The following is a 22,271-nucleotide window of genomic DNA, read 5'->3' as shown; positions in this document are numbered from 1 at the left end:
GTCAACTACAATGTAAGCACTGAGAAACCAGGCTGCATTTGTATTTTCCCATTCTCAGCACACAGAACAGACTCTGTACAGTAAATATTTGCAGAATGGATTATTTTCTATAAACAAAATATTTCACTTTAATAATCATAGAAAATTATCTTTATGTACACATCATTAAAACTAATATTTATACCAGGCCAACTGTCACTCTAATGCTTTATACGTAATAAACCTACACTCAAATTGCTAATAAGTTAATGTGAGACTATCCTCCAGACGGCTTCGATGAGAACACTCATTCTCTGCTCAGTTTTGAATGGCACAGTCCTGTTAACTATACTCTCCTTCTTGGGTCACAGACCTACACCAACCCTCCCTCATATCTATTTCCCTGTGACCCTGTAACTACTCTCTCTACTGCCCTCCTTGGCTTCTGTGACCACTGCGCTGCTCTCCAAGTCTATGAACATGTCTTTTCTTTTAGCTGTCACATTTTAAAAGGAAATCACATGCTACCGATTTTTCTGTGACTGGCTTATTAACATTCTGATTTTCAGGTACATTCATACTGTTGCTAATGACAGGATATTTATGTCTGTAAAGGTTTACTAGTATCCCAATGTATTTATACACCTCATGTCCTTGATCTGGTTGCCCACTCCTGAACAATGAAGCTGATTCCATATCTGGGCTACTGTGTACAGTGTTGCAATCAACATAGAGGCAGAAGGGTCTAAACTCTCAGGCTTGTTGTTTTCTTTGAAATATATGTTCACTGGGTAATTGATGGAATACATAGCAGTCTTATTTTTAAGAAACTTCTTAACTGTTTTCTGTAGTGGCCAAACTAATCGGCATTCTGAACAAGTATTCCACACCTTCCTCAATATTTGTCTTTTTGTTACTTATAAATTCTGAGACAGGTCTCACAATTCCTGCCTCAGCTTTCCAAATATTAGTGTCGCCATATGAGCCACATGCCTGGCTAGCATTTGCCACTTATCCTTTTTGTTATTTCCACTCTTACTAAGAGAAGATGACTCCTCACTGTGGTGTTTGCACTTGTGTGTATGTGTGTCTGGGTGTCAAAGGCTGAGGCCCAGTGTCTTTTCCTCAGTCACTCTCCACTTTATTTTTTGAAAGACAGACTCTCATTGAACGTAGAGCTAATAGTTTAGCTAGGCTGGCTGGCCCAAGAACCCCAGAGATCCACCTGCTTTGTCCTCACCCATCCAGTGCTAGGCCTACAGGTATGCCCAGTCGTACCTGTTTTTTATGTGGGTGTCGAGGACCTGAACCAAGATCCTCATGCTTCTGCAGCAGGCACTTTACTGACTGAGCCATCTCCTTGGCTCCTCATGGTTTTCATTTGCATTCCCATGACAATCAGTGATGGTGAACAATCTTTCATGTATTTGTCAGCTACTTATATATCTTGTTTTGGAATGTATACTCAAATCATTATGCTGATTTTTAAATTGTTTTTTAGGTAAAGGGGTTAGAGAGCTGGCTCAGTGGTTCAGAGACTTGCTGCTCTTCTAGGGGACCCAAGTTCTAGTTCCAGGCACTCACATCAGGTGGCTCAGGACTGCCTGTAACTCTAGGGACTCTGACACCTTTGGCCTCTGGGTACACCTCACTCACATGCACATATCACATACTGAGAGATTTGCAATATAAGTTTATGTTTCAAAAGGATAAACAAGAATAAATCAGTATATCTTAAACAGGGGAGAAAAAGTATTACATACGTCCATCTCAGAGGTGTACTCTTCAGGTTTGTCCATAAAGACTGCAGAGACTGGGACAGATGTGTTTTTTGATATTATATGTTTTAATGGAACTTCATGGAAGATTTGATTTCTTTCTCGCATTGTCATTTGCTTTCTGGGAAGTGGTGAATCGACATAGATTACTTTAACTGGTTTAGAACCTTTAAATAGAAACAGAGGCAAGTAGTAATTAGTATCCTGTAGTTTTATTTTAAAAGGGAAAAAGGATGCATGGCAGAGGGATCACTAAACAGAGATAGGGTAGGGCAGTGGTGTCTTGCCTCCTGCATCTGTCCCTCTTGCACTACATGTCATTAAGCTCCTTAGTGCTAAAGAGTGAGAGGACCTAGCCAGCAAGAGAAATGTTTCCTAACAGTATTTATAGCTTTCTGGGCTTTAGAGCTATACTGTTAGTGTCTTTATTGCTCTGTTCTTTCAAGTGCCTATAAAGCCCTTTTACACTTATAAGAGATTACACTGAACTCTAATTTGTTCTGTTTTGTCTTTAAAAATGAAGACTTACTCTTTATGTTCTTATGTTTAATATTAATCTGGAAGACAGAATGACCAAATATGAAACAGATTGATAGAAGAACTAACGTGCAAACATTAATTTACTGGTGACAATTTACTTTGTAGACCAGGCTGGCTTCGAACTTACAGAGATCCACCTGCCTCTGCTTCCCTGAGTGCTGCGATTACCAGTGTGTGTCACTGCCAGCAGCTTATTTTTTCAGTTTTATATGTTTTAACTTTTCTGTTTGCCATTTGAGCATTGATATTTTCATGATGTGTCATAAAGCACTTCCAGCTTGTTGTATGTTTTATTCTTTTACATACCCTCTGTTAACACTCTTTACTTCTTTCTGGGTCCCAGTTACAGACAACGTAGTCCTGGAAATTTGCTCACTACAAACTATCTAAAGTGATGCATTCCTTCATCCCAGTGACAAAGAGAAGTCCCACATCTTCAATTATTTCTGGCTACCCTGAGTAATAATTCCTTTTCTTTATCTTATTCCCTAACATGACTACAGGTACCATAGGTGTCAGCAGTCAGTTCTATTTTAACTTTATAGCTGGAAAAGGTCTACTGAGTTCAAACATCAGATTCTCGTTCTCCTTAAACAAAGATGGAGATCTGTGTGTGGCACATAGCCATCTATGTCTGCACAGCTGAAATGGGGTAATTCCAGCCCTTCTGAATACATTATTCTAGCACACCGAATCACACACCTTCCACAGTTATCATCTGAACACACACTGGAATTTCCCACTGCTCCTTGTAGCTTGGTCCATGGTTATTGAGCAAGGTGAATAATGCTTGGCTAGTCAGAGCTATCTGTGGATGGTATCTTGAAACAAGCTTCTCTGCATTCGGATCTTTACTAATATCCTGAAAAACAATTGTATTTGGCATTACTGATTTATGCTTCAAAAATAAACAGAACAATGTGCACCTTAGTATCTAGGTCACTCTCAACATTCCACCACAAAGTAACAAGGAAGAGGGAGAACATCACAGAAAAAAGGTTAGAACAATCAGGCAGTATGCTTTTTCTTTAGTACAACTATTAGGATTATTTTAAGTATTTAGGAAAGCCACTTGTGACTTACATAGTGCAGAGCTTCAGCTTTTTGCTGTGGGGTCTCAATGGAAGACATGTCCTCTTTTGAGAGCTGTAGCTTCACAGGCATCGAGGGAAATGCTGTTTTTACAAACTTTGCACTGCCCTAAATTAAGTAAAAAATGAACGTTACTGTGAAAGTCTCAATGTATTTTCTTGAAACATGCAAATTTAATTGAAATTTCAAATGTCAATCCTAAAATCTCCTTAAGACAATACATTCATTCATAGTTTTGCTTGACAACCACAAGCAATGCTTTTGTTATTGCTATTGTTTCTAAAAACGTCCATAGGAGTTCTCTTGAAATCTTTCTGCAACTTTAAGTTTTACATTTTTGTGTGAAGAATAAATCATAACACAGAATGGAAGCACTAAAATATCCTTTTCATACACCAATTTCTCAAATATTTGTGAATAAATTTCCTTTAAATGGAGTTCTCTCTTTTATTTGAGAAATATTAAGGAAAGTGGGAAGAAAAAAAGTCAAGAAACAAAATTAAAAGTGGTATTTAAAAAACATAACATACTGTACCTGAATCATGCAGCCCCAAAATTTAAACGTGTCTACATGAGACATAAATGACATTTCCAGCCAAGGTTCCAGTAACCCCCTTCACATCCACAGCATAATCCTTACCAAAACAAGAAGAGTCTTTTCTAACTTCAATCCCATCTCTATTTTGAAGGGGAAGAATCCCATTAGGCTGGTAACTTCATGGAGAGTATAAAATTCTGGATACTTTTTCACTTGTTCAATGCAAGCTCTTAGAATTTGCTGAGAAATAGAAAATGAAAAGTATTCATTTGTATTATACTTTCCTAACAAATGTATGTTAATTACATATGACTATGAATTTATTATTTGTAAAGTTTGACCCACTTTACTCATCCCCTCTTCTTCCAATAACCTACATACTCTGTATATTTCTTATTTGACTTAATATCTTAGTTCTCATAAAAAGTTTTAACCTAATTTCCTAAAATCGTGACATTTAGTAATACTAAAATTAAAACTTTAAATAGAGAAGACTTAAGATATTTTCTATGCTTTTTAGGAAATTGACAAAAGAAAAGAAGCCACATGAAGCTGGAGCTGGTCCTACATGCACATGCCTCTAATCCCAGCACTTGGAAGGTAGAGGCAGGAGGGTCAGTAGTTTGATGTCAGCCTGGGCTACATGACATGTCTTTGAAGAAAACAATGACTAAGTACTTAACTGTCTTCTCCAGTTTTCAAAAATATTAATGACTTACTAGGAAATGTAGTTGGGAATGAAACATTCATAGCTTCACTTAAGAAAAGCATATACCTGTGATAATATGTAAGTAACTCAAAAGAGCTGAGCCATCACTGGGAGAAGTTCTGATAATTTTAAAAGCACACACATGTGCTGTCTTCTAAGGTACCTGTCATCTTTGTCAGTGGATGGTATCTAAACCTTTTAGGATATATTCTATTTTATTTTTATCTTTCAGGCTGGCTCTCACTTTGTAGTTCTGGCTGGACTGAAACTTACATTGCAGACCAAGCTGGCCGGGACTTACAGAAATAAGGATCTGCCTGCCTCTCTGTCCAAAGTGCTGGGATTAAAGGCGTGGGCCATCACAACCACCTAGGATGTAATTTAGACCACAGAAGCTCTAACTTTAAATCTATATCCTCCTCCTTCTACAAAATTACAAAATGTTTCAAGTTACAAATCAGGAACTAGCTCAGTACATTTTATTTAATTGTTTGTTTGTTTGATTGTTTATGGGGGACTAGTTGGAGGCATCAGCTCTCTCCTTCTACCATGTGGTTCCTGGGATGGAGATCAGGTAGTCAGGCTTGCCACAGTACCTTTAGTGTCTGAGCCTCACCCTGCAACTCCATATCCAGTTCCTTTTCCTAGTGCACATGCCCCGCTGTGTTTAACAGTTGCAACTGCGTTCATTTACCTTAGCACTAGGAAGGAAGGAGGGAAGGAAGGAAGGAAGGAAGGAAGGAAGGAAGGAAGGAAGGAAGGAAGGAAGGAAGGAAGGAAGGAAGGAAAAGAAAATCCCTGGAGGAAGCACTTAGAGGGCACCACTGTGCATTATGGCAGTGCACCTTCCTGTGGTTTCCACTGTTGCCTGCTATCAAACAAGGAATGAAATACTGTTGAAAATTTCAGAAACAAAAAATTCCTAAGTTCTCAACTATGAATGATTTCGAGGAGCACGTTAAAGCCCAAACAAATTGTTTCCTCAGCAGCAAGCTCAGATATGGACTGCAGTGCCTATTTCTACATCCTGAGCTGTCAGGAGTTCTAATATTTCACACACTAAGCAGTGCTCTGGCCTCCATGTAACTAAACGGCTAAGGCTGACAGTTCCCTAAGCGCCAAGGTCTTCACACACTTTAGAGACGCTCCTAATGCCTATTGCTCAGCAGTTTATGTAAATGTGATCTTTTTACCTCTGTGAAGAGATGGGCCTCGTCAGAGAGCATATTATAATCCTGTGCACATTTCTTTGCAGAATTCTGCAAAAACTTTAGGAATTCATTAACTTCTTCATTCACATGCTTTTTCATATCCTTAAAAAAAACAAAACATTTATTTTAAATAAACTTTCACTAAAAATAATCAATCCTCCAGAGTGAAAACCACAAAGAAAATAATTTAAATATCACCATATAATAATAATAAGCTTGTTTAAAAAAACTTTAGAGTATAGTTTCCTGGTAGATTGTGGACTTATGTTTGAGACATAGGTTCAACCTCAAGCACGTACACACACACACACCAAACCCATTAAAAAAAAAAAAAAAAAAAAGCCTTCAGAAATAGAAAAGCAAATGACCAAAATTACAGTATATGCATAGGAAATTCCATTTCTATTTTTTTAAAAGGACAAACACTTAAGAGAAAAATGAGCAAACCATAGCTAGCAGAGTTACATAAGTACAAGTGCCTATCTTCGGGTGTGTGGCGCGTTCCCACACCTTAAGCACTTCTGAGACGGTGTAGCAGTGGTTGTTTAATAACTGCCAAGGACTGCAGAAAGCTTGGGGAATATAAGTCACTTTTCAAAAACAAAATAAAAAAATAAGTAAGTAAATAAATAAATAAAATATAAAACACAGTTTATAGATGCATGGAAGATTTTGTTTTCATTAGTGCTCAATATGTTTATTTAGGTATAAGCACCCTTTTCCTCACGCAACAGAGGCCAAAAAAGAGGCAGCAATGGCTAGTGTTGAAGGTGCCTCCAAAACCTCTCCTCTTACAGTGGTATAAACAAACAATTCAAATCTTCTGAAGACAACTGATCTGTCTAGGGCTGGAGAGATAGTTCAGTGGTTAAGAGAACTTGTTGCTCTTCCAAAAGACCCTGGTTCGATTCCCAGCACCCACATTGCAGTTCACAATTTATCTACCTATAATCACAGACCAAAGCTTTAACAACATGTACAGCCTTTGACCTTACAACTTTATTTTTAAAACATGTTATTTAAAGAATCTATCTTAAAGAAACAAAATTGAATAAAGAATGATTTTGTTAGAAAAGATATTTAGCACAGGATCATTTCCTTAACTAGAGATGCGGACACAATTTACTCAAAATGATCACAGCAAGCTTATGAAGGTGCTCTTGCTAGGAGGTAAGCTGTGCAGCAGAGTACATGCCAGAATTACACACAATAAAAACAACAGAAGAGTTAAGTGCCAACACTGTAATTATTTTACTTTCTTGTTTCTGTATATATGAATATACCTAATAATAAAAGAAATAAATAATACACTAACAATGACAAAGTGCAATGAAAGGAAATGTAAAGTAGACTTATTTCCTGGTTCTTGGTATTTTTATTGAAGCTGATGGACAGAATACATACCAGATACTGCAGGAATTCATTTGTATTTGTTCCAACAGTCTTGGAACTTGAGGAACTCTTTGCATATTTAACCAACAAATCCACATAAATCCTCTGTTCTCTCTGTGAGAACCGAGAGAAACGAGGATAAGGAACTCTTGGTTTTGGAAGGAGAATCATCCCAACTTTTTCCTTTGCTTGAGTTGCTGAACTAACTGCAGGCTCATTTTCTACAGAACTTGCTGAGACATTCAAATTTTCTCCTATACGTCTGGAAAAAAAATACAATTTACAAATATGTGCTTTTCACATGAAGATTACTATCATGGAACTTATGATTCTCAATCAAAAGGGAGAATAATATGGCATGATTAACAGTAACTTCTAGATTATTATCTAACTCTGCCACCTGCATTTTGATGTTCAGTCATTTAGTGTAGTTTAAGTAGTCTGCATGAAAAGACCTCATTGCAGGCTTACCTTCAGCCACCTGATGGAGAGGGAGAGGCACAGTTCAACCAGCTATTCTATTTGGAACTTACCTCTTTTACTAAAAGGGGAAATTGTTAAGGTCTCCTATGCTCCAATTGCCAAAGTCTCTTTCTGCTTTGGCAAGGTTTGAGGGTCCTGGGCAGGATCTGGGATGGGATGCAGAATTCCCTGTTCACTTTATCTCTTGGGTTGCCAAGCTGATAAGCAACTGATCATGAAAGATGACTGAAAGAAAAAGGAGTTGAGGAGGGAGCCCAGGATTCCTTCTCTAGGACTAGTGACTGGTTAGACTGCTGCTAAGGAGGAAAACTTGAACTGGTCACCTTTTTTTTTTTTTCCTGCAGCCAAGACCTTAAAGGCGGTTTCTAGCCAAAACTGCAAGGGGTGGTAAAAAGGTGCTCTTTGACAGGAGATTAGTCCCTGCATGGGACAGGCCACTGTGCAGGCCTCCACAGGCTAAGTAAACTTTTTTCTACTTATCTTAGGCTGATAGTTAGATCTTGAATCTGCTAATATGTTTGTAAATCGCTAAGAAAAAGAAACGAGGAAAGTAGGTGAAGACCATTCACGCACACAGGCTCAAGGAAAAAGGTGGAAGAAGGTAAGAACTTTAACTTCAACGAGTTCCCACAGCTTACATATGATGATATGTAGATTTCTGCTAGTGTCCCCTCTGCAGAAACTGCAGTAAGCTGAGGCTGTTGGTTCTATAGCGTCAGCCCATACATACAAATAGACAAACAATCAGACATACAGACCTGTATATATTCATAAACACATTCAATGGACGTTACAAAAGGAGCTCCTTACATGCAGATGACAATTGACATACACTCATGTATGTGAGTGTATGTCACAAAAACCAGACAGATGGGACATATTTATATGCAAACACATATCTATATACATATTTATAACTCGTAGATGAAATTAATTCCATCCAGCTTTTGTTCAATGGGTTTTACCACCAGGCTTCTGCCAACAGTGTGTGTATTTTTTTTCTCACTGTTTCTCGTATAGCCTTTATACCTCTGAGACAAAGCTCCCAGAAAAGGAATTACCTCATAGTCAAAAAAGGCAATTAATCACAAAACAGATGAATTCTAAACTACAACAGGTTACATGTTTTAAAACTAAACATTTCTTATCTATGTGTGCATTACATAAGTTCATAGTGAGTTCAGAGTGACAAAGTTGACAAGGCCTAAAGGTTAACAGGGTCTAAAGGTTGTAAGAATACATGTCCTTTTAATTAATACTGACCTGGCTACATATTTTTTTTTTAGCTATCTCTAAGTTTATAGTGAGCTCAGGACAATACTTTTATCTGTCTTTTATTCTAAGAAACAAAGTAAATTTAAAATGACAGTATATAATGCCATAAGGTGAGAAGGTATAAGGAATTACAACAGAAAAGTTTATATATAATGACATCACTTAATTAGACATTGCTTGGCAGTCCCATTATAATTTGAGTTCATGGGACATTTAAACCAACTTGCTATATACATATTAATGTATATACCAGGATTCATAATGAAGGCTTAGCTTGAAGACACAAGTCTGTCTCAAAAGTGTCTCCTAGTCATCTGGAAGTTCACAAAGGTATTTGTTTCAGCCATAAACTTTCTAATGCTGTTTTAGAAGGTTTAAAACAATTTACCTTTTAAAATTGTTTGAATCAAATCAGGAATTCCATAACCAGGAATTAATTCATTTCAACAGCACTTTATCTTCATGAAGATCCCATAGGAAGTTTGCTCAACCAGAGAGTGTAAATAACCACCAAGTAACAACTCCCACCACACCAGAGTATAGAGAGATGCAGCAGTGCACAAAGCATGCGTGTCAGAGCCTGGAGCGATCCTGGGGTGTGTCATGGTGTGTATCAGATTACTTTCCTGAAGGCCCACCTGCCTAATGAGAGCTCCTTTAACAGAATGGCTCCTGACCAGAAAAAAATATACATCATTATTGTGAACCATGCTAATATTTACTTACTGCAGTGCTATTTGGTTTTTAACATTTAAGTTCTTCAGAAAGAGATATCAGTTAATATGGTGAATAAAAGACAGTAAGAACAGAATAAAATGAGGCCACAAAGTTGAAGTTAATTCACTGAAATTCTAAATTTTCTGGTTTCCATTGGTTATCTCAGAACTTGAAAATAAAATTCCAATAACTGTGTCACATTTTATGGAAGCAGTAGTGATTTTAGAAAGATTGGACAATCCTCTATCTGTCACATATATGGCTAAGTCCATAAAAAATGTTTCTATGCCTTTTATGGCTACAAAAGAAAAACCATGGCATATCTGTAATGAGGTATGCTCAAAGAGAAAGCAATGAGTAGTAGCAGCCTGAGAGCCTGATATTAGACTTGTTTGTAAAACACCTCAATAAAAAAATTACCTATTTTTATTAAGATATACAATTATAGATTATCTTATTCATAAATTGTCTCTATCTTTGCAATTCAATTACTTTATTCTACAATTTCTGTAAGAGAGTATAAATCTACCAAAAAACTCCATTTCCTTCATCTCTACAACTTAGATTTCTACTATAGTTGTTGCTTCTTTAACACAACGCCAAATTAAATAATGATAATTTGTAGAAGAAAGGAAACTAATGAGAAAGATGGATGTCTATTGACTCATTCATTAATATTTACTGATAATTACTAGTGTGTTATGTTCAAAACCTTTTTTGTTTGTTTGTTTTTCTAAGATAGTATTTCTCTGTGGAGGCTATCCTGGACTCAATTCATAGACCAGGCTGGCCCTAAACTCACAGTGATCTGCCTACCTCTGCCTCCCTGAGTGCTGGAATAAAAAGTGTGCACCACCACACCCAGCTTGTTCAAGAGCTTTAACAAGCAGATTGCAGTATAATCTTCAATCACCAGGATCTTTTTTTTTTGTAAGATTTCTTTATTTATTATGTATATAATGTGTGTTTGCATGTACAGAAGAGGGCAACAGATTTCATTTTAGATGGTAATGAACCACCATGTGGTTGCTGGGAATTGAACTCGTGACATCTCGAAGAGCAACTAATGCCCTTAACCTCTGAGCCATCTCTCCAGCCCAATCACCAGGATCTTAAAACAGTAGTTTGATAAATGAATGAAAGAAAACCACATCAACATGAAAGAAGAAAATTATATCCATTCACACACACACAAATGCAACCATAACAATACTGGGTTTCCAAACTAAATTTACCAAATAGGTGGTCGAGAAGAACATTATGGAAATGATGGATTAAGAGGAAGAAAGGGAAGAAAACAATGATCTGCAATCAAGACAGTATTACTTTCCTTAAGGCGGTAATTTCTTTAAGCCAAAAGGAACATCTAACTCATCATAGAAGAGAACGGTTGACATAATTTGCTGAGGAATACTGAATGCTGAATGAACATATGACACTGATCACATAGCTTGTAAAGGTCTTTTTCTCTTGCATAAAACAATTACAATTTGCTGTTACTTTCACAAATTTTGTTCTGTTTCTATAATTATTTCTTAGTATATTTCATTCTCCTTCTCTTAAATACAGTCTGGCTTATTGTGGGTTTTGGTGCTGAGAACTGAATCCATGGTCCTCTTATAGGTTGTACAGGTGCCATACCCAGCCATAGTCACTATAAGTGGGTATTACATAATCCAGGGTAGGAATCATTGTTCTCCTTTTATTTCACATTGCATATTTAGAACATCATGCTATTTTTAAAAGTTATGTCTGCAGGAATAAACTATTAATTTCATTTCAGGCTAATAAAGGAAGTACATTAGTTCTAACAAATAATTGCTAAAAATAAAGTTGGAAGGTTTGGGTCTCATTGATAAGGTTGGGAACTACTAACTTATAATAGTATAATAATAAATACGGTAAAAATTCCAAAATCTAAAAATAGCATTTTAGAAAAGGGTAAGAACGTTCCTCCCCGAAATAAAGCAAAATCATTTCAAAACACTCTCAGAGATAAACTATGAATGAAATACTCAACAAATAACTAAATAGTTAATGGGAAGAGAATTTTGTACATTAAAATTGTGATGTTTAGGCTGACCTGACTCTGGAAATAAAGGCAAGAGAACACATACTTAGCTACCAAAGTTTCTCCAATAACAGTATAAAAATAAGCTCATTTTAGGTTAACAAAATGAATATTAACTGCTGATCTTGGTAGAAATATATTACAGCAGATTGATTTCTCACTAGAATATGTCTTGAGAGCTATTCAAACCTAACAGTATTGTGTCCGCAACTCTTAACAATACTGCCTCACAGCTGTCTCTCTGAATATGAGAACATGTCTGTCCTCCTGGCACAAACTGGCAAATTTAATTAAGCTGCTGCAGCAACGAGATGCTGACTCAGATATGCCCGAGTAGGAATGTCAAGACATTCTAGCAGTTTAAATTGGCTACATGCAGCAAAGAATGAAATAGCAGCACATCAAGATCATTCTGAAGTGCAGCCCTGTCAAAATCTTCATCAGGTGCAGCCACAAGTACCCAATAGCACTCCCCACATACATTATAACACTGCATTTATTTCAGTTGATAGTTTGAAGTTGCCTCCTTCATTTTGTCAACTACCATTTTTCCTTTCTACTTCAAGTTGCTATGAAACAAAGGAAGGTTCCAAACAGTTTGCTAGACTCTTAAGTCAGCTAGTTTGACAGTTTCTTTAAAAGCCACATTTGGGAATGATATTTCTGGGCTCCATCTCAAAGTCTACCTGAATCTTGGGGTTTAGTTTTCTTTTATATTAATCAGGTTAATAGCAACTATTATTCCTCATCCTATTCAAAACTATTCAGCTATCTGTTGGCTTAAAACTCAATTATAAAGATCTGTAATCAGAATGCTTAATTTTAAATAAAGGTGGGTGTTTATTTCTACATGAACAGCTTTTCATTTTCTCATTTATTCTTGGCTAAACTTTTCAAACAGCTAATGAACTTGATACTTCACTGACTTTCTACTTTATTCACACTAACTTCTAACATCACATTACCCTGGAGGTCCTTTCATCTTAAAAACATGTATGGAGTATAGTGCATCTAATGAATGCTTTTTGTGCAGAAATTAAGAGTAAAATATCTTTTTCTGATGAGAAGGGGTTGAATAAAAATGTCAGTTTTGAAATAAGCACAATTAACAGTATATTTTTCCAATATGCTAGAGAACACAAAAATTACTATGTTATGGGTAATAATAAAGAATGTTGTTTTTCTCAACAAGCAAAGTTCTAAATAACTGAGCTCCAAAATCAGTTTCTTGTTATAACAACAAAATCCAGAAACACATACCAATGCTTATGCTTTTCTTTTACACTAACATGTAAATCACACTAATAAACTGTGCCTGTGTAAAAAAAAATCTAAAGAAAGAAAAGCATATTCTAAGAAAATTAGGACTTTTTGTTTTGTTTTTTAAGCCTAACTGCCAGCAAAATATTCTCTCCTTTATATAAGTCATGCTTAGGAAATGCTAAGCAAAACTGCAGAGCACCATTAAAGAAGCAGTGGTAGAATGAGGATTAATATTAAAGCCAGCCATGGTGGCCACACCTGCATACCAGCGTTCAAGGAGGCAGATCTCTCTATGAGATTAGACAGGTCTAAATAGTGAGCTCTGGGCTAGCCAGAGTTATATAAGGAGATTTTTGTCGGAAGAAAGAAAAGAGAGAGAGAGAAGAAAGAAAGGAAAGGAAAGAAGGAAGGAAGAAAAATAGGTAGAAATTTTTATCTGAAATGATGAAGGCTGAGACAAAAATTCTGAAGTAGTAAGAACTTTTTTAAAAAGACAATAGAATTTTATGCAGCTGTTAAAAATGAACAAAAATGAAATCAGAAATCTTGAAATCTACATGAAAATGAAATCTACAAGTAAATCGAAATGATCCTGTTAAGCAAAATAAGCCAGACTAAGAAAAACAAATGATGGACAATGGACTAATATTTAAAACTTTATATATTTGTGTTGAACTTAAATATTTTATATATGCATGTGTGTATTTGTAGGTCATGTGTGTATTTGTAGATCCCTGGTAGGGAGGAAGATATTTTTAAGGGAGGTGGAAAATCAAGACGATTAATACATAGCATGCAGGAAGGAAGCAATGGGTTATTATCTGGGGAAGAAAGTGGACCAGTTTGGATAGTAGGGAGAACATAGACAGAGGAAATAAATGAGGACACAGTATAATAGAACACATGGATGAAGATGGCATGATGGAACCCATTATTCTGAATGCTAACCTAAAAAAGTAAATAAAGTCCCAACTCCAAACTAAAGGTTTTAAGAAAGCACTGGGAAAGAGGGAGAATCAAGAGCTTTTTAATAACCTCTTTTCTTTCAAAACACATGTACTCCTTGCAGATACTTGAGGTCATTCCTGGGGGAAGGAATAAACTTCCAGCAGGTGGACTGAGAGAAAAGGGTCCCAGGAGAGTACAGGCAGCACAGAGGCCTGTGTTCCTTGCAGTGTCGGTCACTGCCCAGTTTGCCCTCATTATGAATCCTAAGAGAGGCTGGAGATGGCTCAGAGGCTCAGAGCACTGGCTGCTCTTACAGAAGTCTTAGGTTCAATTTCTAGCATCCACGTGGGAGCTCACAACTGTCTACAACTCCAGCTCCGGTGGATCTGATGTTCTTTTCTGGCATTTGCTGACACTGTACATACATGATATACAGACATGGCAAAAGACCCATAAACATTTAAAAAAAAAATCAAGATTCTTAGAGACAAGAATTTACATTTAGTGACTTGGTAACTTCCCTGATATCATAATATATATGTAAATAGATATTAAATGAAAATGAAAAACAAACAAACAAACAAACAAACACAATGCTACTTTAAGGGGAGGAGTACAAACGTTCATTATGAAAGGTGTCCAGATAAGGTGCAATGAACAGAAAGGGTCAAAGGTAGATGGACAGACAAGTGATTGAATAAAATGTTCACAGAATCCAAGAAATGGATGTAATGGTATAATCCCTGCTAAAGTTCTGCTGTATATTTGAATTTTTTTCTCAACAACCATGCTCTTCTACAAGTTCTGTAGAAGCTCACAATTTCTACTTAGCTTGTCCAGACTTAGCCTGGACTAAGGCAGTGAGGACTTGAACAAGGTGCCTTCTAGTTCCCAGATTCTTTAATTTCCTGCTCCTCTGAGACTCTGGAACATAAAGTAAGATCACCACACTGTTGTAGTCATCTACACCATGACTTAGCCCTGCCAGCATGGGCAGGGAACTTTCTTCAGTGGGACAAGGGTGACACAGAGTAGATCCAGAGAGAGAGTGACACTGCTGTCTATGCTCATGTCTGAGATACTGAAATTTGAAACCAACCACCTGTTAATAGGATTGTGGGTAATTTCCCAGAGTATGGGACAATGCATCAACTGTTCTTAGTTAGGCACTACACCATCTGTTTGTCCTAAACTGAGCATTTGTGGATAGAGATCTTCCCGAGACTCAGTCTGATATGCAAATCTCAAGTCAGTCTGTCAGAGATCCTTGTGCTGCCCACATGTTTGAAGAGCTGCCATTAAGGAGACTGGTGTCAACCCTTGTTCAAGATTTTTGTTACAGATACCGAACTCTTGGAATTTTCTTCTTCAGGAAAATAAAGCCAGTGTATACATAATTGCTCTTGCTTTTTCTCTACTAAGAGTACACTGTATTTAATCATGACTGGGTGTTATATTCATTGTTGAGTATTGTACAATCATCGCAGGGTTGTGCCTGGGGCCATTGTTGGAGGATTTTTTGTTGAGACACCATGTAGCAGTTCTGCATAATAACTACTGAAATTTTTTGCTGAGTCATCTTTTAAAATTTTTGTTAAGCCACCTTTGGGCAATTTATTTCAGACTCACCACCTGGCATTTCTGCTGAGTTGTCATTGAGTCCTTTTGTCAAGTTACCCTTGTGGTTTTCCTGGGCCATCATTCAGCATTTTGCTGAATTGTCTTAGGTAGGGTTTCTATAGCTATGATTAAACACCATGACCAAAAGCAACTTGGGGAAGAAAGGGTTTATTTCAGCTCAGTTTCATATCACAATTCATCACTGAGGCAAATCAGGGCAGGAACCTGGATGAAAGAGCTGATGTGGAGGCCATGGAGGAGTGTTGCTTACTGGCTTGCTCCTCACAGCTTACTCACCTACCTTGTTATAGCACCTAGGATCAGAATCCCAGAAGTGGCACAGCCCATAGCTGAGCTGGGCCCTCCCACATATCAATCATCACTCAAGAAAATGTACCCTAAGCTGCCCACAGGCCAATCTCGTAGGGACAATTTCTCAAGGTTTCCTCTTCCAAAATGACCCTAGCGTGTATCAAAATAACATTTAACTTGCCAATACACTGAGTTACTTGGGCTTTTGCTGACCCATAGTTTATTGGGTTTGCTGGGTATCACGAAGCATTTCTGCTGAGTCCGTAGACATTTTTGTGGAGTCACTTGTAAGTGTTCTGGTACATCATTTCTCGGCACTGTGCTGAGTCAGCATTTCCCTGGCTCTGACTGTGTCCCTTGAAATTCTGCAGGCAATAACTTGGAATGTCAAGCTAGTTCAGGACTCTTGGCAATTCTCCAGGGCCATGGTTTGAGCATATCACCAGATCAAACCCAGACTATTTCTTTTTCGGCCTTAAGAACATTTTAAATAAGAGGTAAAGGATAAACATTATTTGGTTTAAAATAATTAAAGGTACTGAATGACTGAAAAGTTTTGTTTTTTTTTAAATTAGTTATTGGCAGGAAATAATAAAAACTGAACAACAATAACAGCTTTAAAAAATACATAGATGCACAAATATGAATCTTAACTTTTAAAGCGGACACTACCAAATACACTGAGAAAGACTTAATATTTTAAATAGCAATCTGGCTGACTCAGCACAGTGCCCAGAAATGATGTACCAAAACACTCAAAAGTGGCTCCACAAAAATGTCTACGGACTCAGAAGAAATGCATAGTGGTACCCAACAAACCCAAAACATCAAAATAAATGTACATATATGCTTTCTTCCAAAAAATTTTTATCATCCAGGTACATGTACAATAATGCAGACTATTATAACTCCTTTTACATAAAAGGAGGATATTTTGATGTGTTCAAGACACACAAACACTCATTATTATAAACTAAGTCAAGTGCACAGACGCATCCTGATTCTCAATAGTTTGGATTCAATGGACTAGGTTGACAGTACAAAAATCAGTATTTCTTAAAAGTCTACAAGTAATTCTAATGATCAGGCACTGTGAGAAGCATAAAGATGAAGATGGCAAAGGTTATCTGAGAACTACTACAAAAACCAGAACTGGAAAGAAACGTGAGTGAAAAAGCTCCAGTCAAAAGCTCACTGAGAATGTCACTGGACTAGTTTCAGAAAGCAACTCTTTCCTATTTTTTAGTTCAACTGTGAATTTGCCTTTTCACCGAGAAAGTCTTGTCTACCTATACTTAAAATACTTATTGCTGTGGAAGGACCATTACTATCTGTGTTAATGTTTTCTATATGCCTCACATATTTTTCATTCCTTACTTCACGTCAGCACACATACACCTCTAAAGTAGTGTACGTCCAAAGGAAAGAAGAGGTAACAGAAAAGAAGGTGGAGAGGAGTATTTAAAACAGAAATTGAAATATTTTCAAATGTTGATCAAAATGAGTAGAAGAGAAGATGAAGATAGAAGAATAAGTAGGCAAACCGACTGAAAAAGATGGGGGAGATATAGTTCCTCCACTGTGAGAGCTAACAGAATCACAGTAGATCTAAATTCCTGTGGAAGAGCTCCCTCACTCATCTCTGGTCTCTAGAGTAACCTACAGCAGAACAGACAGTCAATCAAACAGTGAAAAGGAGCAGCTGCAAGCATGTGAGCAGTCACTTTTATACAAGACAAGAAAAAAAAATCTTCTTTTGACAATTTTGTATCATCTATTAAAATATAAAATATATATAGTCTGACTAAATTTGTATGCCTTTACCTTACAGAAATAATTGCAGACTTTCTTTTAAAAAAATTCCAATAGTTGCTACAGGAATTATAAACACATATATAAGAGAATAGGCAATTAATTAAGATTTTAAGGGAAAAATATGTATGCATGAAAATAAATACAAAATACTGATTTTTAATGATAAAAGCAAATTATATTTTATGGTGTTTTGAGGTAATTACAGCTATGATCTCATTTTGTGTGCATAAATATACAACAATGTGTGAAGAAAGGTAAATATTAAAGTGTTTCTATTTTTCAAATTGTAATTTGAATACAGTCATAAAATTTCAGCTATCAGAAAAACAGCAATGAAATGAAAAAATAAATAACCAAAAGAACATTACCTGTTAGACAAAATATAGAGTTCTTTTAAACTTGGAGCCATGGAATGATTTTTATAATTTTCTGGAGAGAAAAATGCTTTAAGGCCATTTTTGGGTGTAACATCCCTGTGAAATAAAGTAATTTACTTGCACTTGACAATTCAAAATCTCATGTTAGACAAAGAAGCATAATGGTACAGCTGGAACTTACAACCTCTATCCCAGCTTTTCCCAAATAATCACTTCCTAGCCAGTTCAATTTCACGTGCCAGATCTTGAGTGTATAGATTTATTGTTTTATTTCTTGGACAGCTTTAAGCTTGGGGCAGTATGAAATTCTCAAGCTCCAATACTGTGCTTTCCTGTAGTATACAATTAAACTTCAAAGACTTGAACATTAAAGATGGAAGAGAATTAAGTATAATCAAGGATCTGTCAGAGACAGGAATCACCTCTGGCCGTGAATGGTGACATTAAAAATGTGACTGGACTTATTTTGTTCCATGTAATATTGTGTCAGGTGAAAACACTAGCCATTCTACTCACTGCTTACTTGATCTGACTTTGTTACATGGGGTAAATGACAGGGGCTTGCTAAACTCACCTCTAAAATGATACATGGGTTTTATAACATGAAAATTAGTTAGAGACTAATATAGCCAATGAAAGAAATAAAAAATCCAAAATTCGGAGATTAATTTATCTAAGGAGGACTCTGATCAGCAAAAATGGGGAGCTCTAAAAATCCTAACACTGCAAAATCCCTTTTGGTTTCACAGCGCCAGAGGTGTTCAGGGCTACCTGCAGAACATGTGACTACACATTCATGTTATAGTCCTAGGACAGATTTTAAATGATTCAATACAGCTTGGACATGGTACAACACGCCTTTAACCCAGCACTCAGGATGAAGAGGCAGGTCCATCTCTAAGTTCAAGGCCAGCCTGGTCTCTACAGTGAGCTCCAGATAAGCCAACCTTACAGAGAAACCTTGTCTCTTCCCGCCCTTTCCCCTCCGGCCAAAGCACATTAAAACTAACACTGATATGTTATGGTCAATGTTACTTGAGTGAAGGAATTAAAAAACTGAAACTGTAGAACAATTTCAGCACCTCTTCTCCAAAGAAAACAATAATCACAAGATGAAATTCTATCTAAACACCTGAGTGCTGAGTTGTCATTTCAGGAGGTGAAATTGGTCAGTTGTAACTCAACAGGTTTGGTATATGAATAGGGCAAATTCTGAATCTCTGGGGGTCACGAAGTTTAAAACTTCTGTAAGCCAGAAATCCTCCCTTCCTAAGATACCCACCAGCCCTGTCTCACTCCTCCAGAATGGATAAGGAAGAGGTCCAACTCACCAGTTCAGTCTTGGTTCATTCATGGTTATGCTAGAGCTCATCTTCCTAGATTTCTCCTTTACTCTAGCCCACAGTTATTTCAGCCTGGCAGTGAAGGTTCCAAGAGACTGAGGATCAGATCCTTCCTAGAATCTACATTCAACTGAAGACAAAACAAAAAGTCAAGATCAAACCCAGATTAGGGTGAGAAAGGGCATTTGCTTAACATCTACTCTCAACTGACTAAAAAAAAACAAAAACACACACACACACACAGGCAGAACATTGCCACGGTTCTTTGCAGCAAAGATGACAGAGAAGGAGTCCCTTTCCTTTAACTTTTGCAAGGAGTGTTGTTACTCTCGACATTAGCTGAGTTAATAAGAACCAAAACCAGAGGGTGTTTTCACATTGTTTACACTACGGCAGGGCTATGCCTCCGATTTATATCTTATAAATCTTGTTTCCATTTCCTCCAGTTATATACGGATATGCGGGAAGCATATGATATGCGATGTACGGAAAAGGCTCTCTGGACCCCAAGAATCTTGGACCTTTCAAAGAGAACTCTGCATTTATGAGACTCAGGTGTGGGCAATTCAAAGGAAAAAGTCACAGGGACACTTAAGAGGTATCACCAGGACCAAAGCTGTAGCTTGACTTCTCCCCGCTGGGTGCTTGTCCAGGGACCTGGACAAGCTTGGGGTCCTTAAGAGTCAAATGCAGGTCCTGGCCTCTGAGCACCTGTGGGGTCTCATGAGGTTCCCTCTCAACCTACCTACCTCTCCTTTCCCCTTAGTGTGGGGCTGGGGGGGAAGGGAGTGGACGGCGGACGCCGAGGGAGCCGCGGGGAAGCAATGGAAGAGAAAGAATCGGGAAAGGTGAGGAGACGAATGAGGAAAGCCGCTTAGGGCCTGTGAGGGAAGCCGCCGAGGGAGGCCTGTGAGGAAGGCCCGGTGGGGCGCTGCCTCCGACCCTGTTCGCCATGTTCCCTCTCCCGCCCCTCGCGTCCCGGACGAGACGAGTCCGCGCGCAGCCGCCTTTCCGCCCACCTCAGGGTCGCAAGCGGCTCTGGACCCGGGAAAAACCGACGCTTTCGCACACGTTTTGCTGAACTCACTGCTGCACGCCTAGGAAGGCCTCATTTAAAGGCCCTGAGGGCGCCCGCACGGCTGCGCGTGATGACGTCACACGAGCGCCGCGGGCGGGGCCTGCCTGAGAACCCGCAGAGAGGACCAGCCTTGCGCGCTTAGTGTTAGATCAAGAGAGACTGGGCCGTGACCTCGGTGATTCCCTAAATTCTGGTCCTTGTATACATCTCACCATGTAGCCAAAAATAGCCTCAGATTCTCTTTGTAGCCAGGATAGTCCTGAATTCACATTCCTCCTGCCTCGGCTTCTCGGGATTATAGGCGTAGGCATACACTACCATGATCCTATAGCCTGTATGGTATGTTTTATTTGGAGAATTTAGTTCACTTACATTCAAAGATTTTATTGAAGAAAAAAAAAATACAGGGTTATGGTAGTCAGTTTGTTGATTCTGCTCTAGCTGTTTTGAGTACTTTTTGCTTCCCTTTTAGTCATCTTTATAATGTGATGGTTAATTGTATTGACAATGGCTGACTCTTTTGCCTATCTTCTATTAATATTACTATTTTAACACAACATCACGATGATATCCTTCTTTCACTTCTGAATACCCCATGAAGTAACCATTGTAAGGCTGGGTTGACAGTCCCGAATTCCCTCTGGTTTTTTGCTTATCTTGGAATATCTTTGTTTCTCCTTCACTTCTGAAGGATAGCTTTGCTGAGTATCGTGATCCTGATTGGCAGCTGTTTTCTTTCACAACTTGAAATATGTCATTCTGTTCTCTCCTTGCCTGTAGGGCTTTTGCTGAGAAATTAATTCCCTCCTAATCTAATGGGTCTTCTATTAAATGTGATTTAGCACTTTGCAGATTTTACAGTTTTGTTTTTTTTTTTTTTTTTTTGTCATGTATTTAGCTGTTCATTGATTTATGATTGTTGTTGCTGTCCTGGGGATTTTATCCAGAGCCTTATGCATGCATGCTAGCTAGTCACTCTAGCACTGAGCTATAACCCCAGTGCTGTCCTAGCCTTTTTACAGTGTGGTTATGTTAGGTGAGGATCCTTTCTGGTCATGCCTTGAATATCCATGCCTCTCTGGGGCTAGGGAAGTTTTCTGTTAGCATTTCATTTAATGAGTTTTCTACACACTTAGACTTTATTCTCTTCACTTGGGTGTGGCAGCGATAGAAATACTTGTTCCTTCAATGCTGTGCCCCAAATCTCGGTTGCCCTCCTTTTTCTTTCCGTTTTGTCTGAATTTGATATTTTGAAAGGTCTGTCTTTAAGTTTTCATATTCCCTCTCCTATTTGATAAGCTTTGCAGTCGAGGCTTTCAACTGAAATTTCTACAAGATACTTATTTTGAAATTTTTGTTTGGGGTTTATTTGCCTTATTTTATGTGCATAAATATTTTGCCTGCACCGTGTGTGTGCAGTGTCTGTGAGGCATCGGAAGAGAGCGTTATAGTCCCTGAACCTGGACTTATGGATGGTTGTGAATCACCATGTGGGTACCGGAACAAATGCCCCAGGCTGTGCAGCCATCTCTCCAGCCATTCTTTATTTTTATTTTATTTTATGTGTATGTTTGTGATTGTGTGCACATGTATGTGTGTGTATGTTTGTACGTATGCATGTATGCATGCAGACCAGAAGAGGGTGTTGTGTCCCCTGGAAATGGAGTTATAGATGGCTGTGAACCACCATGTGAGTGCCCAGAACTGAACTCAGATCCTGTACAAGAGAA

General features: G+C 37.9%; 1 protein-coding gene across 4 annotated transcripts in view; it reads right to left on the bottom strand.

Annotated features, from left to right (window-relative positions):
• The window catches only part of Ice2 (interactor of little elongation complex ELL subunit 2), a 41,966-nt gene extending 21,392 nt beyond the window's left edge, over positions 1-20,574 (bottom strand). For 3 of the 4 annotated variants that reach the window (XM_055598786.1, XM_055598788.1, XM_055598789.1), the window contains exons 1-9: positions 20,483-20,574; positions 19,452-19,593; positions 18,112-18,216; positions 7,252-7,501; positions 5,830-5,949; positions 4,030-4,167; positions 3,381-3,497; positions 3,000-3,159; positions 1,743-1,924 (exon numbers count right to left, since the gene is read on the bottom strand). In XM_055598786.1, the coding sequence (XP_055454761.1) occupies positions 1,743-1,924; positions 3,000-3,159; positions 3,381-3,497; positions 4,030-4,167; positions 5,830-5,949; positions 7,252-7,501; positions 18,112-18,216; positions 19,452-19,492 (1,113 nt within the window). In that variant the 5' untranslated portion in view covers positions 19,493-19,593; positions 20,483-20,574. The remainder of the gene's footprint in view (positions 1-1,742; positions 1,925-2,999; positions 3,160-3,380; positions 3,498-4,029; positions 4,168-5,829; positions 5,950-7,251; positions 7,502-18,111; positions 18,217-19,451; positions 19,594-20,482) is intronic. The other variant, XM_055598787.1, reaches the window with a different exon arrangement.
• Between the last annotated feature and the right edge of the window lie 1,697 nt (positions 20,575-22,271).

Source organism: Psammomys obesus, unplaced genomic scaffold, assembly GCF_907164565.1.
Source record: "Psammomys obesus unplaced genomic scaffold, mPsaObe1.curated_primary_1811, whole genome shotgun sequence".
Classification (NCBI taxonomy): Eukaryota; Metazoa; Chordata; class Mammalia; order Rodentia; family Muridae; genus Psammomys; species Psammomys obesus.
The sequence above is the reverse complement of the archived record's forward strand: the minus strand, read 5'-3'. Positions and strand labels throughout refer to the sequence as shown.